Raw genomic sequence first — 17,386 nt, forward strand, 5'->3', positions numbered from 1 at the left:
GTTGAGAAGCACAGAGACGCAAATATGGCGGCAAGACGAAATTAGCGTGTTAGTTAACTCCTGGCTCCTCCCTCGTCACGCGGATACCGTCCCCCGAGAAAGAGGGCGGCCTGCAAACCGAGAGAGAAATTGGAGGAAAAGAGTCGTTTAGGCAGAGAAGCTAGGCTTTGTCTCCACTGCTCGTTGGCAGTGGAAGTTTTTGCTTTTCTGTAGTGCATGGCACACATAGACAGTAGAGGGTTAGGTTTGGGACAGAGAGCGAGGAGACAGTAGATAGATTTTTGTGTACAGAAAAGCGACACGTTTTGGGTTATCTTCTCCCCTCGTTTCTTCCAGCGGTTGCGAAGAACATGGCGGGAGGGATCCTACTGTAGGAGCATGCATCTCATGATCGTGCTCGCTTTTTCTTTCCTCGAAAATCCCGGCCAAAGATATATGCACATGGAACGAGGAAAGAACGTGTCAGGAACCCGGTCTGGAATCGATTTTCGTGTTACCCGTGATAGTTTTTGCCGGCCTACGTGTGTGCGCATACACACCTGCACATATATATCTGCGAATTGTTGTTTGTACGGTGTGCGCATGCTTGTGCCGTACTTGTAGAATGATGTGTCGGGGAACGATACAGAACATGACAGATGGAGGGTACGTTGTATGGGCGCGGAGGGAACGAAAACAGTACCGTCCGTTTTTTAGGCCACACAGAGTTGGGCGTGTCATTCGGTGTTACGCGAATGGACAGCGAAACCAGGAAGTCACGGATGTCGAACTTCAGGAACGACCGTTCCTTTGTCTGACGTCACAGCCTGTGTGTCTCCCAGCGCCCGATCGCCCGATTCTGTGCTGTGTTCTGAGACCGCACCCTAGTAGATGTTTCACAGGGAGTGAACAGAGCTTCAGGGATGTGTCCTGCCGGCTCCACCGAGTAGATGGCTTGGCTTCTTCATATGCTGGCATGAATGACAAAGACTCAGGGACAGGACCACTACAAAGACAGGTAAATTCCATGATTTTTCGAGCGCATTGAGCGGCCCTCAGTGTAGGCAAGACGAGCCCTTGCAAGTTTCCGCGTGTCCGAAACTGCTCCTGAAGAACGAAATCTCGTACAGTCTTGGCTTCCTTAGTTATTCATTCGCCGCGCACCGAGGCGTGGCCTTCTTTTCACACAGCAACGTTCTCTGACGATTAGGTGTGCAAATGAGCCCTGTTAAAAAAGGCAAAATGGCAGACGTAGTTCGAACTCGGACAAGACCGCACACCGTTGCGCCCTCACTTCGCACCGTGCTTTTGCTCGGCGCTAGTCACTTTGCTTGGTCTACCACGTTACACACACAACGGATACACTGCTCGGCCTTTTCCGAGCCACAGGCAAAAACGACAGACAACAATCCTGTGCCTCTTGAGACCCATCACTGTCTCTCGAGGACAGCTACACAAGGCCGACGTGGCGAAGCACAGGCTTACTTCGTTCGCTGTTCCAAAACTTCCGTGGACGCTGTTTTGCTCGTGGACGGACCCTTTACGTCGATCAGGAACGGGCTCTACAACGGAAAGCTCTGAAATGCTCAGGTCGTGCACCACCGGTCAACGTAGGCCTTGTCTCTCGACTCACGCCAATGGGAGTGATGTGCCACAGTTCTTCGTGTGGAGCGAAGAAAAGCAATGGCGGTACAAATCGCTGTGCCGTCCGCGCTGACAAACATACCGATTTCGGTGATGATTTATCACATGAACGTTCAAGACGATTAATCTCGGGCAACCCCTTTCTCTTCGTCCTTCGCTAGCGACTCAAGCTCGAGACGTTCCTCACAGATGTGCACAACTGCAAGGAGCGGGGCTGGCGGGTAAAACGACAAATGCAAACAGCTGCTTGTATCGAGATTTTCTCTTCGACTGGAAGGCTGAATGGGCCGTCTTCTGTTGTACTGTGCGCAAAAACAATTCTACGTGCGTGATGTGTCGCTCCTGATTAGAAAGCGATCTGGTGCACCGATGGCATCTTTCCACGAAACCAATCGTGCTCCCTGGAGTTCCTTTCCATTTCCGTGTCTCGCCGCAGCGTACGGCACCGAGCAACGAGATTCACTGCCTAGGCCAAGGCCTGTGCCTTTTGTTTGGCATAGGGAGCGACGCACACATGCCCGAAACGAGCACAGGCACACGCCCAAAAATAGACCTCTAGAGGGCGACGCTGAACATGTTCGACAGATGGCGGAAGAGATCTTCGTCTCCAAGTCGAAGGAATCGAGTCTCTACGTAGCCGTATCGATCTGTTCAGAGGCGCGTATCTCTACACATGCTCAGCGGCGTTTTCGATTTCTCGAAACCGGAGGGTGTACGGGGCATCAGCCAATAAACTAAGGCACATCTACCTATACTTCTGCAACGCACCTGCGCAGTATGCGAGTGATTCTTCGTCTCTATATATTCCAGCAGAAGAGCGGTACACAAGGACTTGGTACGCTAGACCAGCGAGCCGGTTCAGTTGCAAGCAGTGAAGAAACCTATTTCTGAGTCGGGACATCCCGAGGGGTGTTGACCAATTGGACAAGAAGGCAAGAAACCCGCGTTGGACAGGTGACTGAAGCGACTGAATGGGTCGGCAGCGAGGCAACGATTCCCTGTTTCTAACTCGACATGGCCATACATCGCTCGTTCCTCGCCGTTTCGTGCCTCTCTCTGTTTCTTTGACTTTGTTTTTTCAGAACTCGAGGACGTCCTCCTTGGCGTAGCCGAGCTTCGAGAGCTGTTGGGAGCAACTGCGAACCATCGGCGGCGCGCCGCACAAGAGAATGACCGTGTCAGAACAGGGCGGCGGCATAACTGCCTTAAGCATTTCTTCGTTGACAAAACCGGAATAAAATCTCCACGTGGGCGACGGCACGTCGACAGTGAACGAGCACTGGAACTTGTCAGGGTACTGCTCGTGCATCTCTTCCAGCTCTGAGGCCATAAGCGACGAGACAAACAGACAACGGGCCGGAACACGACAGACGCCGAGAAAATAACTCTCTGGAAAAGCCGCACACCTCGGATTATCCGCAATGAAATCGGCTTGGAGGTTGCTGGACGGGGACGGCTGCACGCCCCCCTTTCCGCTACAAAACGCGGCAAACGTATACAGACAACTACAAAAAAAAACACGCGTATACCTGATACACCATCACCAAGGCACATGCGGCTATATATATATATATATATATATATATGCATATACATACATGCATTTCTACAAGCTAGTGGACACCTAAAAGACAACAATGCAACTCGACACATATTTATCTACCGATGCAGAGATATATAGATATCCACCCATATAAATATATATGTAGTAAGCACGGGTCGCCTACCATCACGTAAGAGAATGTCGTCTTCGGTCCGATTCGCGAAGAGAAGAGAGAGGGAGGTGCTGTCTCCGCCCGCCCGTAGGATGCTCGACAAGAGTTGAAACATCGGAGTGATGCCTGTGCCTCCTGCAACCATGCCAATGTGCTTCTTCTTCAGCACTCGCCGATTCACCCGGAATTCGCCGTCTCCCAAGTACTCAATCAGGCTGCACACACGAGGACAGAAACGACGAAAGGAACGCTCAAGCAACGTCTTCGACAAAGACACGGCCTCTCCCAGAAAATACACAAACACACCACAGCATACGAAATGACATACACAGAGTAAAGGTACGGAGACCGAACTGAGGAACGCTCCAGACACACACACACATACACACACCCGAGGGCATCTACGTGTGTATATAAATGTATGTGCGCATTCAGAGATGCATATATATATATATATATATATATGATATACGCATGCACAGATGCAAATATTCGGTCAAACGCCATGTGGCTCGACATATATATATATATATATATATATATACGTAGAGATGCAGGTTGCTGTGGGTTTTTTGCCGCAGACCCTGCCTTGGAAGCCGGCGACGCGGTGAGAGGGACATGTTGTTTGCGTCGAGTGTTTTACCCGAAAGGGCCCATCATGTCGACGTGGTCTCCAATTCGTAGACTGTCGAGGTACTGGGACATCTTGCCGCCATCGGGGAACTGCGCGACTTCTCCTTTCCGATAAATTTTGACAAGGAGGTCCACGTAGCCTTTCACATCGTCTCCCGTAATGGGCGTGTATTTGCGCTCGATTTCCGCTTGCTCCGCCTCTGCGTCCGGCGCCTTGTTCCTGTGGAAAACCAGAACGCGGCGCCAAGACCCGTTCGAGTGAACGCCTGCTGCGATCGCGTCTCTCTCTCGTTTTCTCTCCCTTTCTGTCTCTGTGTCTCCCTCGCTGTCTCTCTGTCTCCCTCGCTGTCTCCGGTGACTCACCACTGCCCAGGCGCAGTTCCCTTGGGCGTCGGCGCGAACAGTTTCAGGTGCTTCCCCACAGGCAGGCCGAGGACTTGTTCGGGGAAGTCCAGGCGAAACCGAAATTTGAAAGTGTTTGGGGAAACGACAATTTTGTCAACCAGCTCGGTCTTCTTCCGCGTTTTGTCCAGAAAAGGTGTCGCGGCCTGGGCACTCCGCCACAGAGCAAAAGGCTTTCCGCTCCCACGATTCTTCGCAAAGATCCAGTGCACGGCGCAAACCGCCACAGTGAGGCCAGCGAGGACGCCTAAGAAAACAAGCAGAGCGAGACTAGGAAACATAAATGCAGAGAAGGAATACCATGGTCCCAACAAGAGAGGGTGGGGCGAGCAAACGTGTACACATGTGCGAGAACCCCTCTTCAGGCAGTTGGATAAACCTAAATATAGATGTATAATACCCATATGTGAATATATATACACACATACCGTACGCGAATATATACATATATATATATATATACATATATATACATATGCATTTACAGAGAAACGAATGCATATATATGTACGTTTTCTGACTGATCTTAAGCGTCTCGGGGGCGACGTACTGAGGAGCAAAGAAGGCTGTGCCTGTGGAGGCAAGAAGCCTCCAAAGGTCGCGCCGCCGTCAGACTCTTGCATTGCTTAGACGTTCCCTTTGAAATTCCAGAGGAAACGAAAGTGCACGTCTTCGCAGAAAGACAGGAGCCCGCTAGTTCTTCTCTCTGCTTCTCCGACAGTCGCCTCTCTGGCGCGCTCCTCTCTGCCTCAGACAAAAAGAGGAAGAAGAGCGCAGGAGGAGACACAGACGTCGCGAGAAGAAAGACATGGACGAGGAACACAGTGTATATGCAGTCGAAGGAGAGCGTAAGAGGTCCCTCGTCAATGGGCAGCAAAGGTTAACGCAAGAGCGGAAGGCGTTCGTCGCTCCCCCACATCCAACGAAACGAACCATGGAAGTTTAGAGGGGGAGGGGGGGATGGAGATGTGGAATCAACGAATCCACACAGACTCTCGTCAGTTCACATACGGCCCAGATCGCTGCGCCCCGAAAGAACGAAAAAAACCGCGTTCGACACTGCAGAGAGTAGAGAAACAGATGCAAACGCAAATACATGCACGCATGTAGAATGTATATACACATATATTTCTCGATCCATATGTACCAATACAGATAATGATGGGCAGAAGACATGCAGCCTGCAAGTATCAATGTCTTGAGTTGATGATGGATTTTGTGTCTGTCGATACAGGGTCGAAGCGGCAGAGCATCGCGTCTAGAGAGTGTGCTCGGCAGTAGAACGGTGCCTTGTCGCGTGCTGGGGCTAACCAAATAAGACTCAGAGTTGCGCCTCCCCTTTTTTGGTTGGGGCTCACAGCAATCGCGTGATTTGCGGCATCTGCTGGAATCTCGGCCGCCTGGTCGGTCTTTTCTTGGCTGCACGCCGTGGACTCGATGGGGACTGGTTTTTCCGAGCGCGCGCAAGTCAAGCCTGGGAAGCCGCAGACAGCTGGGAGAAAGGAGAGACGCAGCCACGGGCGACGGAGAAATCTTTTGCGACTCTCCTTAGAAAGATCTCGGGAAGAAGAGCTGTCCTCGACGAGGACACCGGGGAAGGCGGCACAGAAAAGGGTCGAGTTGGCGGCGTAGGTTTCTGTTTGTGTGATCTGTGCACATGCGTGCATGTGTGAAGACGACGCGAGGGTGGCGACACACGAAAAGGCTGTCTCTGCGTAAAGACGAGCGCTTTCTGTGCGTTCCCTGTCAGCGATTCTTGCTGCAAACCCTCCGTCTCCGTTTTCCCAATGCACACCGAGCAAGCGAAGAGTCTTTCCGCGCTCCGTCGAGTCCGATTTGCGTTCAAATGCTCTGACTCGGACAGCCTTTTTCGCGGTCTTCGAAAACCGCGTCTCGGCAGCGGTTTCTGCCTCGAAGGCGCTCTTCCCGGCGACTTCCCGAAAAAGCAAGACACCTCTGCGCACTTTGAAAGCTGCACAAATCCGAGTGGATTCGCTTTTGTGTGTACGTACACACGACGAGTGTTGGACAGCCGTCGACTGTCTCGGCTTGCGGGATTCTGGCGCCAAAAATAGAGTGGGAATCCTCTCGACTGAGGATCAAGACACGAAACACTATGCAAGTGCGTGCAGGCTGGATTCCTGCTCCTCTGGATGAACAAAAATGCAGATGTTCGACACACTCACCCAAACAGGCCTCGCTTTGTGTTCCTTTCAGTGTTGCTCTGTGCGGTGGCGCCTTGCGCCTCGGGGCTTTTGCCTCGGTGCTTTCCGCCAGTCAGATTCGCGAGAGATCGACCTCGTCGCTTCGCCCTTTCAGCCCGCTGGTCTTCTACGCCTTTCTTTTTTCTTTTTTCTCTCCTCCTCGTCTCCCCGTTGTTTCCCGGTTTGGATAGCCGCTCCTTCTACGCGCTCGGCTCTCCACTCCTTCCTCGGATTCCGTAAAGGTTCTCTGATTCCGTAAAAAGTCGCCGGTTTCCGGGGCTCCTCCAGCCCCATTTTTTCTGCCAAGGAATCTTCTTTCTCCTGCCGACTTCCCCGACGCTCCCCCTGTATCTCCCGCCTGAGCGTTTTTTTTTGCTTCCGCCCCTCGGCAAGGAAGAGGCTGTCTGGGCCGAAGAAATTCCGCTGGTCGGTCTCTCGTCGCTGCCTGCGTTCCGCCTCCAAAAACAATGTCTCCAACGCGGCTCTTAGACGCCTTCCCTCGCACCCAAACCCAACACCCCGCCCAGTCTCCGCTTTGTCGTCCCTCTTCTTCTCCATCTTTTTCTTCTCCGTCTTCCTCTTCTTCCTCATCTCATTCATCGCAGGCTCTGAGCAGCAAGGTCGCGCCGACACAGCACGAGACAGATGGAAAGAAGAATTTTTCGGGCTGCGCCGTAGAAGACGCCTCGCGGTGTCCGGCCGGAGGCAAAGAGACAGAAGAAAGGAGAGAAGAGAACGAAAAAGAGAAAGAAGGGCGGAGGACGTCCCGCGTTTCGTTGTTGGCCGCGAATGATGGGAATCCGGCGGCGGAGGCAGAGCTCGACGAAGAGAGAGGCAGGGAAGAGAAGACAAGTGTCCCTGTGAAGGTGAAGAACGTGCGAGAAATGTCTGAAGAGCCTGCGCCGTCGTCAGCCGAGAGGCGAAAGGCGGTGAGCCGCTCCAGCGACAAAAAGCTGCTTGGCGAAGAGAGGCACGAAGCGCCTCGAGAGGCGCCTCGAAGGGAAGAGTCGTTGCGGCTGCTCAGCGACAAGAGGGACGCGTGTCGAAAGAGCTCTCCTAGTCACGCGCCTTCCGGTCCCCCTCCAAATCTCCCAGCGGTCGCGAATGGAAACACGGCAAAACCCCAAAAACAAACGCGACTGCCGAACTTCTTTTTTGCACCGAATCCGGCTTCTCTCTGTGTGCAACAACCGTCAAATGGTGACCTAGAGACAGAGAAAGACACCGGGGACGAACAACAGAAAGCGGGCACTGGTCCGCAGGCCTGTCTCCCCGGAAGCGCAAAGGGCGAAAAAACAGCCGGGAAAACGGCTTCGTCCCGCTCTTCCGCTGGCTCTCCATCTCCTTTCGGCGCCTCTCAGTCCTCCGCCGCTTCTCCCTCGACGTCTTGTGCCTCAGAGCACGGCGGATGTGTCGCCGTCGCGGGTCCAGCCGGCGACGAGTCTACGGCAGATGTGCTTGTCGAGGAAGCACTCCCGTGTGTGTCGCTTGTCGAGGAAGCGCAGGAGACTGAAGGCGTCGAAGGAGACGGCGCAGGCAAGGAGACAGATCAGCCAGCATCCAGTGGACAGGCGAGGGGAGCGCGAGAAGAAGGACACGCGGAAGGGGCCCAGGAAGAAAACCGCATGCGCAAAGACGAGACTCCCGAACGCGCGCAAGAAACGTTTGCGTGTCGTAGAGGGGCGCCAGGGTTGTGTGTCGCTGAGCCTTGTGGCGACAACGGCGCGTCTCGGGATTCCGTGACATCGGATCCCCTGTCTGATTCCTGTGCGGTCCACAGTCCTGGCAACTCTGCTGCCTCGTCCGAGTCTCTCGCTGCGGCGGCTCCCCTGTCTTTTTCCTGCGCTCGTGTTGCCGCGCCCCACCCGGTGACTACAGGACGGGAAGCCCCGTTCGTGGAAGAGGCGACGGACGCTCAAGAGGGTCTGACGGCAGCAGATAAAAAGAGAGCGACGGAGGAAGACCCGCAAGAGCCCCCGACGCAGAGGAGAGGCGAGAACTCGGTGGATCCAGCAGAGAATGGCGAAGAGCCGGGGCGGTCTCGCGCGGCGCTTCGAGAAGCGTGGAGTCAGATTTTCAAGCGGCCCTCGAAGCAGGGGGACCTCGAGAAGAAGAACAGGCAGATTCCAGGGTTGAAGAAAGGAGAGGGAGAGAAACCAGCGGACGAGAGCGAGGAGCCTGGCAGCAAGAGGAAGCCAAGACACAGTCTGAAGAGAGAGAACGACGAACTGTGCGGCGCGCCTTTTTGGGAAGAAAAACGCGGGCTTGGTGACAGATCGAGGCTGCGGAGATCCGCAGGCGAGGTTCTTCTCACGCTCGCGGCAGAGAAGAGGAAGCCGGGAGACAAGAGGGAAGCGGGCGAAGGAGAACGGGACAGAAAGGTGGAGGTCGACGAGGGGAAAGACTCTTCTGAGGGCGGTCCGCGACGAAGCCGACGGGTGCTAGCGCGTCAGCAGAAACGGCCGCTGTCGGACTCCGAGCCTGTCGCTCTCAGTCTGTCGGACAGCGAAGAACGCGAGTGCGCAGAGGGCGGCGAGAGATTGAAGCGACAGAAGGTCTCCGCCCGGGCACTGCTTCTCAGTCGGCGCGTTCCTCCCGCGACACCCGGGGCGAAGGCGGAGAGACGAGGCCGGCCGAAGCGCGCATGCGCCCCCGCGCCGCCTCCTCGCACGCGAGAAGAACGTTTCTCCTCAGAACAGAGTGGAAAGAAAGCAAGGCCACGGAACGCAGAGGCAGAGAAACGGGAGAGACAGGAGCGACAGGAGAGACAGAGGGAGGCCGAGGGGGAAGACAGCAGACGGCGCGAGCGGCAGGAGGCGGTCATGATGAAGCGGAGACTGGTGCTGCAAGCGCACCAGAGACAGAGAGAACGGGAAGAAGAACACCGCGTTCGCCTCCTGGTGGAGAGAAACGCGGCGTGGATCGAGAATTTACGAGCTTTCGAGGAAGGCGGCCTCGACGGGACATGCCCGAGCCGCCTCCCGGGTGGACGGGCTCTCGGGTGTCTCGGGGGCGCGGCGCCTTCGATCACCACAACACGCGAGAGCCAAGGAGAAGACTCGCGAGTTTCTCGAGAACACGAACCGCCGACAGACGACCTGAACGCTCGTGAGGATTCCAGCGGGCGACAGCAGCCCCACCGGCGCGCGCGGCTAAAGAGAAGACGGCTGTCTTCCGAAGAAGAGGGCGATCCAGAGACCGTCACCAAGTCAAGGCTGTGCGAAGGAGATGGCAGCCCAGGCGAAATGGAAAACGCGATCCGCGGGGTCTCTCCCACGCTTGAGGCGGCTTTCTCTGAAGCGAGCGGCACGCGATCTTCCAACCTGCAGCCGCTCCGCGCTGCGCCGCCGCGAGGTTTGGAGTGGCGAGACGTCCGAGCGAGACTCCTCGACCTCTGCGGCCTGGAGAGCTTCCTCTCGCGCGACGTTTTCTTCTTCGTGACTTCCGGCCCCTTCGCCATCTACACCCGAAACGGCATTCTGAAAATTCTCGAAAAAACAGGTAAGATGCAAGACAGCCGGAGACCAGCCCCGCGACGTGCTTCCCTGGAACATGCATTAAGCGAACCAGGCCCCAGACCGGGCTGCCTAGTGTTTTCGTTCCGAAATCCCTTTCGACAACTCTTCAGAGGTGCTCAAAGCGACCACGGATTTCCGCTGCCGCCACAAACTGACTCTCAGGAGGACTCCCCCGCTTCGCTTAGTGGATCCACACGTCGGTAGGGGGTTGCCCGCGTCCCCATGTGGATAGAGTAGACTCGGACGCGTGTGCGCAGATGGGCACGGTGCCAAACGCTCGTGGACACATACACGCATGAAGGTTGCCGTTCTAGACGGGTTGCTCTAGCATACACCTATACATACCTATACGTATACGTACCTATACATGTATATATATACATATATATATACACTTTTTTTTGATGATACACGAAATGTGCCACCTAGAGCTCTCTCGACGGCGGCGTTTCAAAGTCTGCGGCGGCGCTGCGAAGGCTGCATGTCCTTTGTAGCGGGTTTCTCATGCCGTTTTCGCGTTTTCCGTCTTCTCGCGCGCCTCTGCAGGGCTCCCCGTGACGACAAGCCTGCGGCGGGCGACTTGCATTTTGACAAACGACGCAGGCTACTGGCCTCAGGCGGAAACGCCTCCACAAGAGCGCCCTTCTTTTCCTTCTTCTTCTTTTCCTTCTTCTTTTCCTTCCTCTTCTTCTTTTCTTTCCTCTTCTTTGTCGCCTCCAGCAGAGTGCATCGAGCAGAAGAGCGAAGAGGGACCAGCGTCGGAGGGCCCTTCCGCACCCTCGGCCGGGGCCTCAGAAGCGGAGGTCGGGCCGGCGGCGGTTGGCGGGGCTGAGACAACGCATCTCGATGCAGTCCGAAAGCGCGCTGTTCTGTCACCTGGCGCACCTCTCGCTCCTGCCTCCGTCTCGCGCTTCTCTTCTTTGGCTCTGTCTGCGTTGTTCGACGGCCCGCGCGTGGCGACCGAGTCTGTGCTGATGCGGGCGATGGGCCTTTCTGTCGAGGAGGCGGCGCAGAGGTTTAATCCCGTCAACGACAAAAGCGGAGTTCTCGTGCAAGACGTGGTTCGTGCATGTCTGCGCCTCTACGCCAGGCACCAGCATGCGCCTGAGGGGGCGTGTGCGAAGGCGCGCGGCGGGGCGAAAAGCGAGGCAACCCAGGACGCCGAGACTCCGGACAGGGCAGCTCCGATGGCGGTTGTTGAGGATGGAGCAGATTTTGAGGAGGGCCACGCCGCTGAGGCGAAGTTGCTGGAGGGTGAAGAGAGAGAGGCGAAGGAGGAGAATGAAGGCGGGAAAGAGGACAGGAACTCGAAGAAAGGAACAACGGTTCGGGCCGATGCAGCCACGCCCGCGTCCTCCAAGGAAGAGAGCTTGACTGTCCACACTGAGACGGCACCTGAAGCGCCACGAGAAGAGGAGAGAGTGGCGAAGCTTGCGAGGGAAACAGAGGGGAAAGAAATTGAAAAGGAGCGCCGCGAACTCGAGTGCCAGTTACCGGGTAACGCAGGCGTCCTGAAGACTCCGTGCATCCTCTGGCTTGGCCACCTGACCGAGATGTGGGATCGGGCCTTCGAGGCATGCAGTCTGTCCGAGCTCGCAGGCAACAATGATGCAGTGCTTGAACTGCATGCTCTTTTGAAGGCGACTCTCGAGCGAGGTCCTTCTCTCTCAGGCAAGAGCGCCGACCTCGAGAGTTTGGCGAGCGACGCGGAGGCGGCCCCTGAGAAGCCGCTCTCTTTGCTCAGTCGAAAGAAACCGGAGCGAGGCAGCGGCTGTGGAGGATCCCGGGCGAGTGGGAGAAGGCGAGAGGCGCAGGCGAGAAGAGAAAAGGAAGAGCGACCGAGAGTGATCCTTGTCTCGATGCCTCCCGGATGTGGAGGCGACCGCCTGATCGACTTGCTGTGCTACGCTTGCGGCCACCAGGCTGTTCGCGAACAGAAGCTGAGAGAGGAGAAGCGAATCGACGGCCTCTTCCATTCTATGGCGATGGTCAGCGCTCAGGCTCGGGCGCTCAAGCACCAGGAGACGAAAACGGCACCGAGTCCTGCAGACGCAGTAGTTCTCGTTGAGGACGAAGCCAGCCCTCCATCGAGGCCTCCCGGTTCTGCTCGCCCCACCGTGTGCAGCCATCTACGCGTCAAACCGCCTGGAGAGACGACGCCAAAGCCGCCTTCGAAGCCGGGTGATTTCCCCCCGGAGGTGAAGGAATCTGGCAGAAGAAAGCCGCTCTCCGTCTCGCCGTCGGGAGGGGCGCGTGGAACGCAACCGGACTCCGACCGCCCCGAAGTGTCCCTCCCCCTCCCTCGACTCAGTGTCTACGACTGGTGGAGCCTGTCGAGGGCCGATCAGAAGAGACTGCTCCAGCGAAGGCCGCGGAAACAAGGAACAGAGCGTGGCGAAGAGAAGCACAGTCCCCCCGTCCTTTGCATTGCGCGCTGGAGAGAGGGCGAAGATGAGCAGGCTGCGAGAGACGCTGTGAACGCCTCCATTGACGAAGCGATAAGCGGGACAGTCACGGGCGGGCGAGGGCGACGAGGTGGAGCAAGCAGTGACGAGGAAGAGGGCCTTCGGGACGCAGAGGCTCTGCGGAGGGGCATCCACCTGGTGGCGCTCCGCCCGCCTCCGAGAGAAGCCCTCGTGCAACGGTAGGATCGACGCGCCGAGAACAGGCAAAAAGCGAGACGAGGACCGGAACCGACATGTTCGGTCGCGGGGAATCAGAGGAGAGGTTTGCGCAGTCGAGGACTTGGGTTCCGAGTTGCAAAGTCCGGAAAACACTTCTAGGTGGTGCTGTACACGGTATTCGCCCCGTAGACGGACGAGGGACACTTTGCAGTTGCCACACTGAGGCTTTTTTTCCCCGCCTTGCCCGAGATGGCGCCTTGCTGGATCCCCGCTGGATCTGCATGAAAGCTATCTGTTTTGTGTGCGCGTGTGTGGTTTCAGAGTTCTCGCGATCGCGACAGCTGCCATAGGGGCTCCGGTCGACCGCGCCCTTGTTGAGCTTCTCTTTGCCAGCAGCGGCGATGGCCACCAGGGACCCGGTGCCGGAGAGGCCGTGCCTCTTTCGGGTATTTTGCACACTCTACACCTTGTCACACGGACGCACATGAATTCACGGCTTCTGCACGCAGCGTACCACTACGAAACACAGCGCCAGTTAGATGCACAACACCGAGAACTGGATGCATGTGCTTCCTCAGAAGGAGCGTATCAGTCTCCCAAGGACCCGCTGTCACCTCCAAGCACGAGAGGCAGTGAGCGGAGTTTTACCCTCCCGGCGGCTTCCTGGTACGACGCAGAACCGGATTACTGCACAAAGGACGACCACGGAGACGCGAGGGGAGGATCCAGCAACGGCGACACGACGGCTTGTTCGACACAAGCTCGCCTGTCAAGCATAATCCAGAACTTTGTCCTTCCGCCGCTGGAGCGGCCGCTGCCGCTCCCCTTTGCCCTCGCCGAAGCCCCGTTGTTGGCGTTTTGGCGCCTTCAACAGGCGCAGCCCATGAGCTTGTTTCTTCAGCTCTTTGGGAGCCGTAACGCCCTAGCTGCAGACTCGTTGGCGGCTCCCATGCATGCGTTCGATCTTCTGCATGAGAAGTTCGCGCATTCTCAGCGGGCTGCATTCTCCAGACGCCGGGCTCCTGACGAGACTCTGGCTGAGGTGGCGGATCGCCATGGGAGTGTTGAAACCCTGCTCGATGCCTTCAACGTATGCGCACGAGCAGTGAAAATCGAAAACGAATGCAGTGACTGTCTAGTCTTAGATGCCCAGGACGGTGGCCCCGCCGGAGGAAAAGCTTCCCAATCTGGAGGGGGAAAGTCGCCGAGTGAAAACGATTTCGCTGCAAGATACGGTGGTGGCAGTCCAGGCAGCAGTGATGCGACGAAAGATGTGCTGAAAGAAAATGTGGAGACCGCTCCACTCCGAGGGCTTCCACTGAGGATTGGGGCACACTTGCCGGAAACAACAGCCCACTTTCTGGGGGAGCTGATTCTAGGCGGTGTGGCCTTGTTGCAACACGGACCTGAGGGAGCGTATGAGCCGCCACCTCTTGGCTGTTCTCTCGATGCCCTGCAGAGGCAGTTTGTCACCGAGCGAATGATCCAGCAGGAGAAACTTCAAACGCGAAGGAGGCTTGAGAAGGTGGGAGAGGGAAGTTTGAAAGTGCTGGACTGGAGACGTGCAGTCGAAGAAGCTGGCACGGTGATTAACTTCGAAGCACCGGAGCCGGCGCCTACTTCCTCAATACAATCAGACCCCGGTGAAACCGAAGAATACGAGCGAGATGTTCCAGGACGGACCGGGTTTTCTCAGGGATGTGGAAAATGTGGGGGACCCAGTGCCCAGGAGTGTTACAGTGTTGACGGTTCCGGCGCGGTGGAAGGTTTCTCTGATTCCGAAGAGAGTGACAGCTGGATGGAAGATGATGTGAACATGTTTGAGATTATGTCAGCCAGCACGATGTTACGCAGCACCGAGCAGATTCGCCAAACGTTTCTAGCGGAGGGAAGAATGCTTGAGAAGGTGGCCAGTTCCAGATCGAAGGGAGGGAAAAGAGTAAAAGGCATCAAGAAAAAAACATCAGCTTTTCCAGACGATGCAAAATTTGCCAAGGTGGTGTCGAATCTTGGGAGCGTCAGGCGGAGTACACATTTCCTCTGAGAAGCATGAACGAGCAATAGCCCAGACTACAGAAGCTCGTTGGGGGTATCAAGCGCGAAACGGAGGCGCTGACCTAGGGACAAGACCTGATTACCGGGGCTGTGCGTTTGTGAAACATTCAAAAAGGAAAACGCTCTTATGTCACTTGCTTCGGTGTCACGTTGAAACTTGGGCGTTCCAACGTATCTGAGCCTTGTGGGAATCCCTTGTAGAACTCGCTTTCCCTGTGTTTTTCCGAATCGAGGTTTCATCTTGCGGACTTTTTACATGATCAACGACTCTGCATCCACCACAGATAAATGCACGGCAGGGCAAGATGCCAATGAAAAACCGATCCTTCCAGTAGATACGAGATCTGTCGCAACATTCAGCCTGAAAAGAACGCGCTTGCGGGGTCCCTCGCGGTCGTTGCTTCCAGGCAAAGCAGTGGCAAAGCGCACGACCGCACATACCAAAGAGGAGCGTATACCAATGCACGCCCGCGCACTGGCGGTTTGCATTGGAGCCCCGTGTGAGTGTGTGTATGCTTCGATACCGGAAGGGCGACGTGGCACGCTAGAGTTCCGCCGGCATACAAAAGTCAAACGACTCGTTCAAGGGGAGGGAGAACGAGTGGTGGACGGCGATGCGCTGAAGAAGTGAAACAGAATTTTCGTGTTCTTGAAGAAAACGAATTAATTGCGCATGCGCCATCGGACGGCGCCCGCCTTCCCCATCCACCACTTGAATCTGTCTACAGGTGAACGCGCGAGACATATCCAGGGTGGCCAGATCAGATCCCAGTCTCACAATTGCGCGAACGCCAGCAGTTCAGTGGCGTGCACCGCCGCACCAACTTACTTTAGGCTGCTCGGGAACGAAACTGTTACTTGACCCTGTGGGTAAGCGGCTGTTTCTGTAGGAACTGGAGGCGAAGATCGGTTACATGGATACGGGCGTGTCGCAAAATGGACCGTCAGAAGTTCCCTTACGGTACAGCCCTGTGATGGGAATATCCTCCAGCCCTCGTCACTGACATTAATACGGGCCCAACCACGGGGGGGGGGGGGGTTCCAGGGGGGTAGACACTGGCAATAGAGTTCCAGTTTGACGGTAGTATATTCTGTGCTTCACAGCTTTTGAATACAATATTTGTTCCAGCGTATCATTTCCTCGTAAACATGGCTACTCCGAGTGCCAGCCAATTTCTGAACAGGCGTAAGCTCGTTTTCACGTGTTTCTCTCAAATCCTAAAACTCACAGAATGGCGGTGACCTGTATCCAGATATGTCAGTGACTGGATTCACAGAGCAAAATGGTATTTTGATGGTGGCGAAGGAACTCGCCGACAATGCAGTTGACGCCTGCACTCATGTCGACAAGCCCTGCTACGGTTTCCACCAAAACCCGCGCATGGAAGTCGACGTTCGCCGTTTGTTGGACGGGAAGATTGATGTCTGTTGCCGTGACACGGTGAGGATAGGGGTATACTCACATTCTCGGATTTTGTGCCACAACTCAGGAACTATAGGGTGTCGGCTTTTCTTGCGATTCGATAGAGTCGTTTGGGCAGCTATTTGCCACTTCAAAAACCAACGATTCGAGCGTGAGTGGCGTGTTTGGAATTGGGTTAAAGATGGTAAGGCGATGAGGTTGTTCAAATCGGGCCAGCACATCCATTGGATGCATGGGTAATAGGCCATGATGTACTGCCAGCGAAGTGCTGCATCCTTCCTGAGGATGAAGGTTAGGTACGTATGGCTTGACGGTGGCGCAAAACAACCGTTTTGTGTACCAACCCTCTTCAGAGTTTCACCAAGCGAAGTCTGGCGGTTTCGAGTAAGGCTTGACGTCGATGGGCAGTCGGCAGATGTTGAAGATTTCGAAAGTACGCCCTGCCGTAGAAACACAAAACATAGCGCATGCATGGGCCTACTGTTTTGAACAGCGATAAATGAGGAACTGGACACGTGGCCGTGGATGACGGAAGTTGGTGCAGCTGTAAGTGTACGCCGCTTGGCTCACAGACACGAAACAGGGAAAATGACCTGCACAGGTAAAGGGCCAGTGGAGTGACCAAACGGAAGCGTCCTTTCTCAGCTACATCACTGCTATTAATTTCTTGAAGCCCGAAGTACGGTTTTTCTGACTGGACCATCCTTGTCGCCATCCATCTCTAGCTTTCACCAGATTTCGCTTCGGGTCCTTACAGAATCCGAAAATGTTAATGCGCTTACCCCTGAAGTCAGGGGCACGGGCCTGCTAGCTTGTCTTCTTTCCTTGGCACAGGCTGCGTCACACAAAGTTATTGCCCATACGCAGCAAGTGGTGAATGACAGCGGATATGCTGTTCGAATAGTTGGGATCGCCGTAGCAGCCACCGCTGACCCAAAGAAGCAGACTGAGTGGGGTTCTGTCAGGATTCTGCGCACCTTCAACTCCATGCCACTGCTGCCTGAAGATGCCCCCGTCTGTGCGATTGACAAGGCAACCAGGTACTCGCATGACGGGCTGCAACATTCCCAGTGGCCAACCTTCCCTCTGGCAACAGGGAGTTTCTTGACGCAAAAGGCGCTCGTTTCGGCCTGCTGACAAAGAAGAGACAACGGAAGCCTCCGGGATCCGCAAAGGCTGCCGTTGCGGC

The 17,386-nt window shown here is 55.6% G+C and overlaps 2 protein-coding genes across 2 annotated transcripts; one reads left to right on the plus strand and one right to left on the minus strand.

Annotated features, from left to right (window-relative positions):
* Nucleotides 1–2,701: 2,701 nt before the first annotated feature.
* On the minus strand, nucleotides 2,702–4,996 carry NCLIV_025010 (hypothetical protein; the record flags this gene model as incomplete). Its single annotated transcript, XM_003882695.1, has 5 exons — nucleotides 2,702–2,943; nucleotides 3,351–3,553; nucleotides 3,982–4,191; nucleotides 4,335–4,620; nucleotides 4,924–4,996. 5 exons carry the CDS (start codon nucleotides 4,994–4,996, stop codon nucleotides 2,702–2,704), a joined length of 1,014 nt encoding a protein of 337 aa, XP_003882744.1.
* A 2,048-nt stretch (nucleotides 4,997–7,044) lies between these two features.
* On the plus strand, nucleotides 7,045–14,763 carry NCLIV_025020 (conserved hypothetical protein; the record flags this gene model as incomplete). Its single annotated transcript, XM_003882696.1, has 3 exons — nucleotides 7,045–10,078; nucleotides 10,642–12,739; nucleotides 13,041–14,763. 3 exons carry the CDS (start codon nucleotides 7,045–7,047, stop codon nucleotides 14,761–14,763), a joined length of 6,855 nt encoding a protein of 2,284 aa, XP_003882745.1.
* Between the last annotated feature and the right edge of the window lie 2,623 nt (nucleotides 14,764–17,386).

Source organism: Neospora caninum, chromosome VIIb (genome assembly GCF_000208865.1).
Source record: "Neospora caninum Liverpool complete genome, chromosome VIIb".
Lineage (NCBI taxonomy): Eukaryota > Apicomplexa > Conoidasida > Eucoccidiorida > Sarcocystidae > Neospora > Neospora caninum.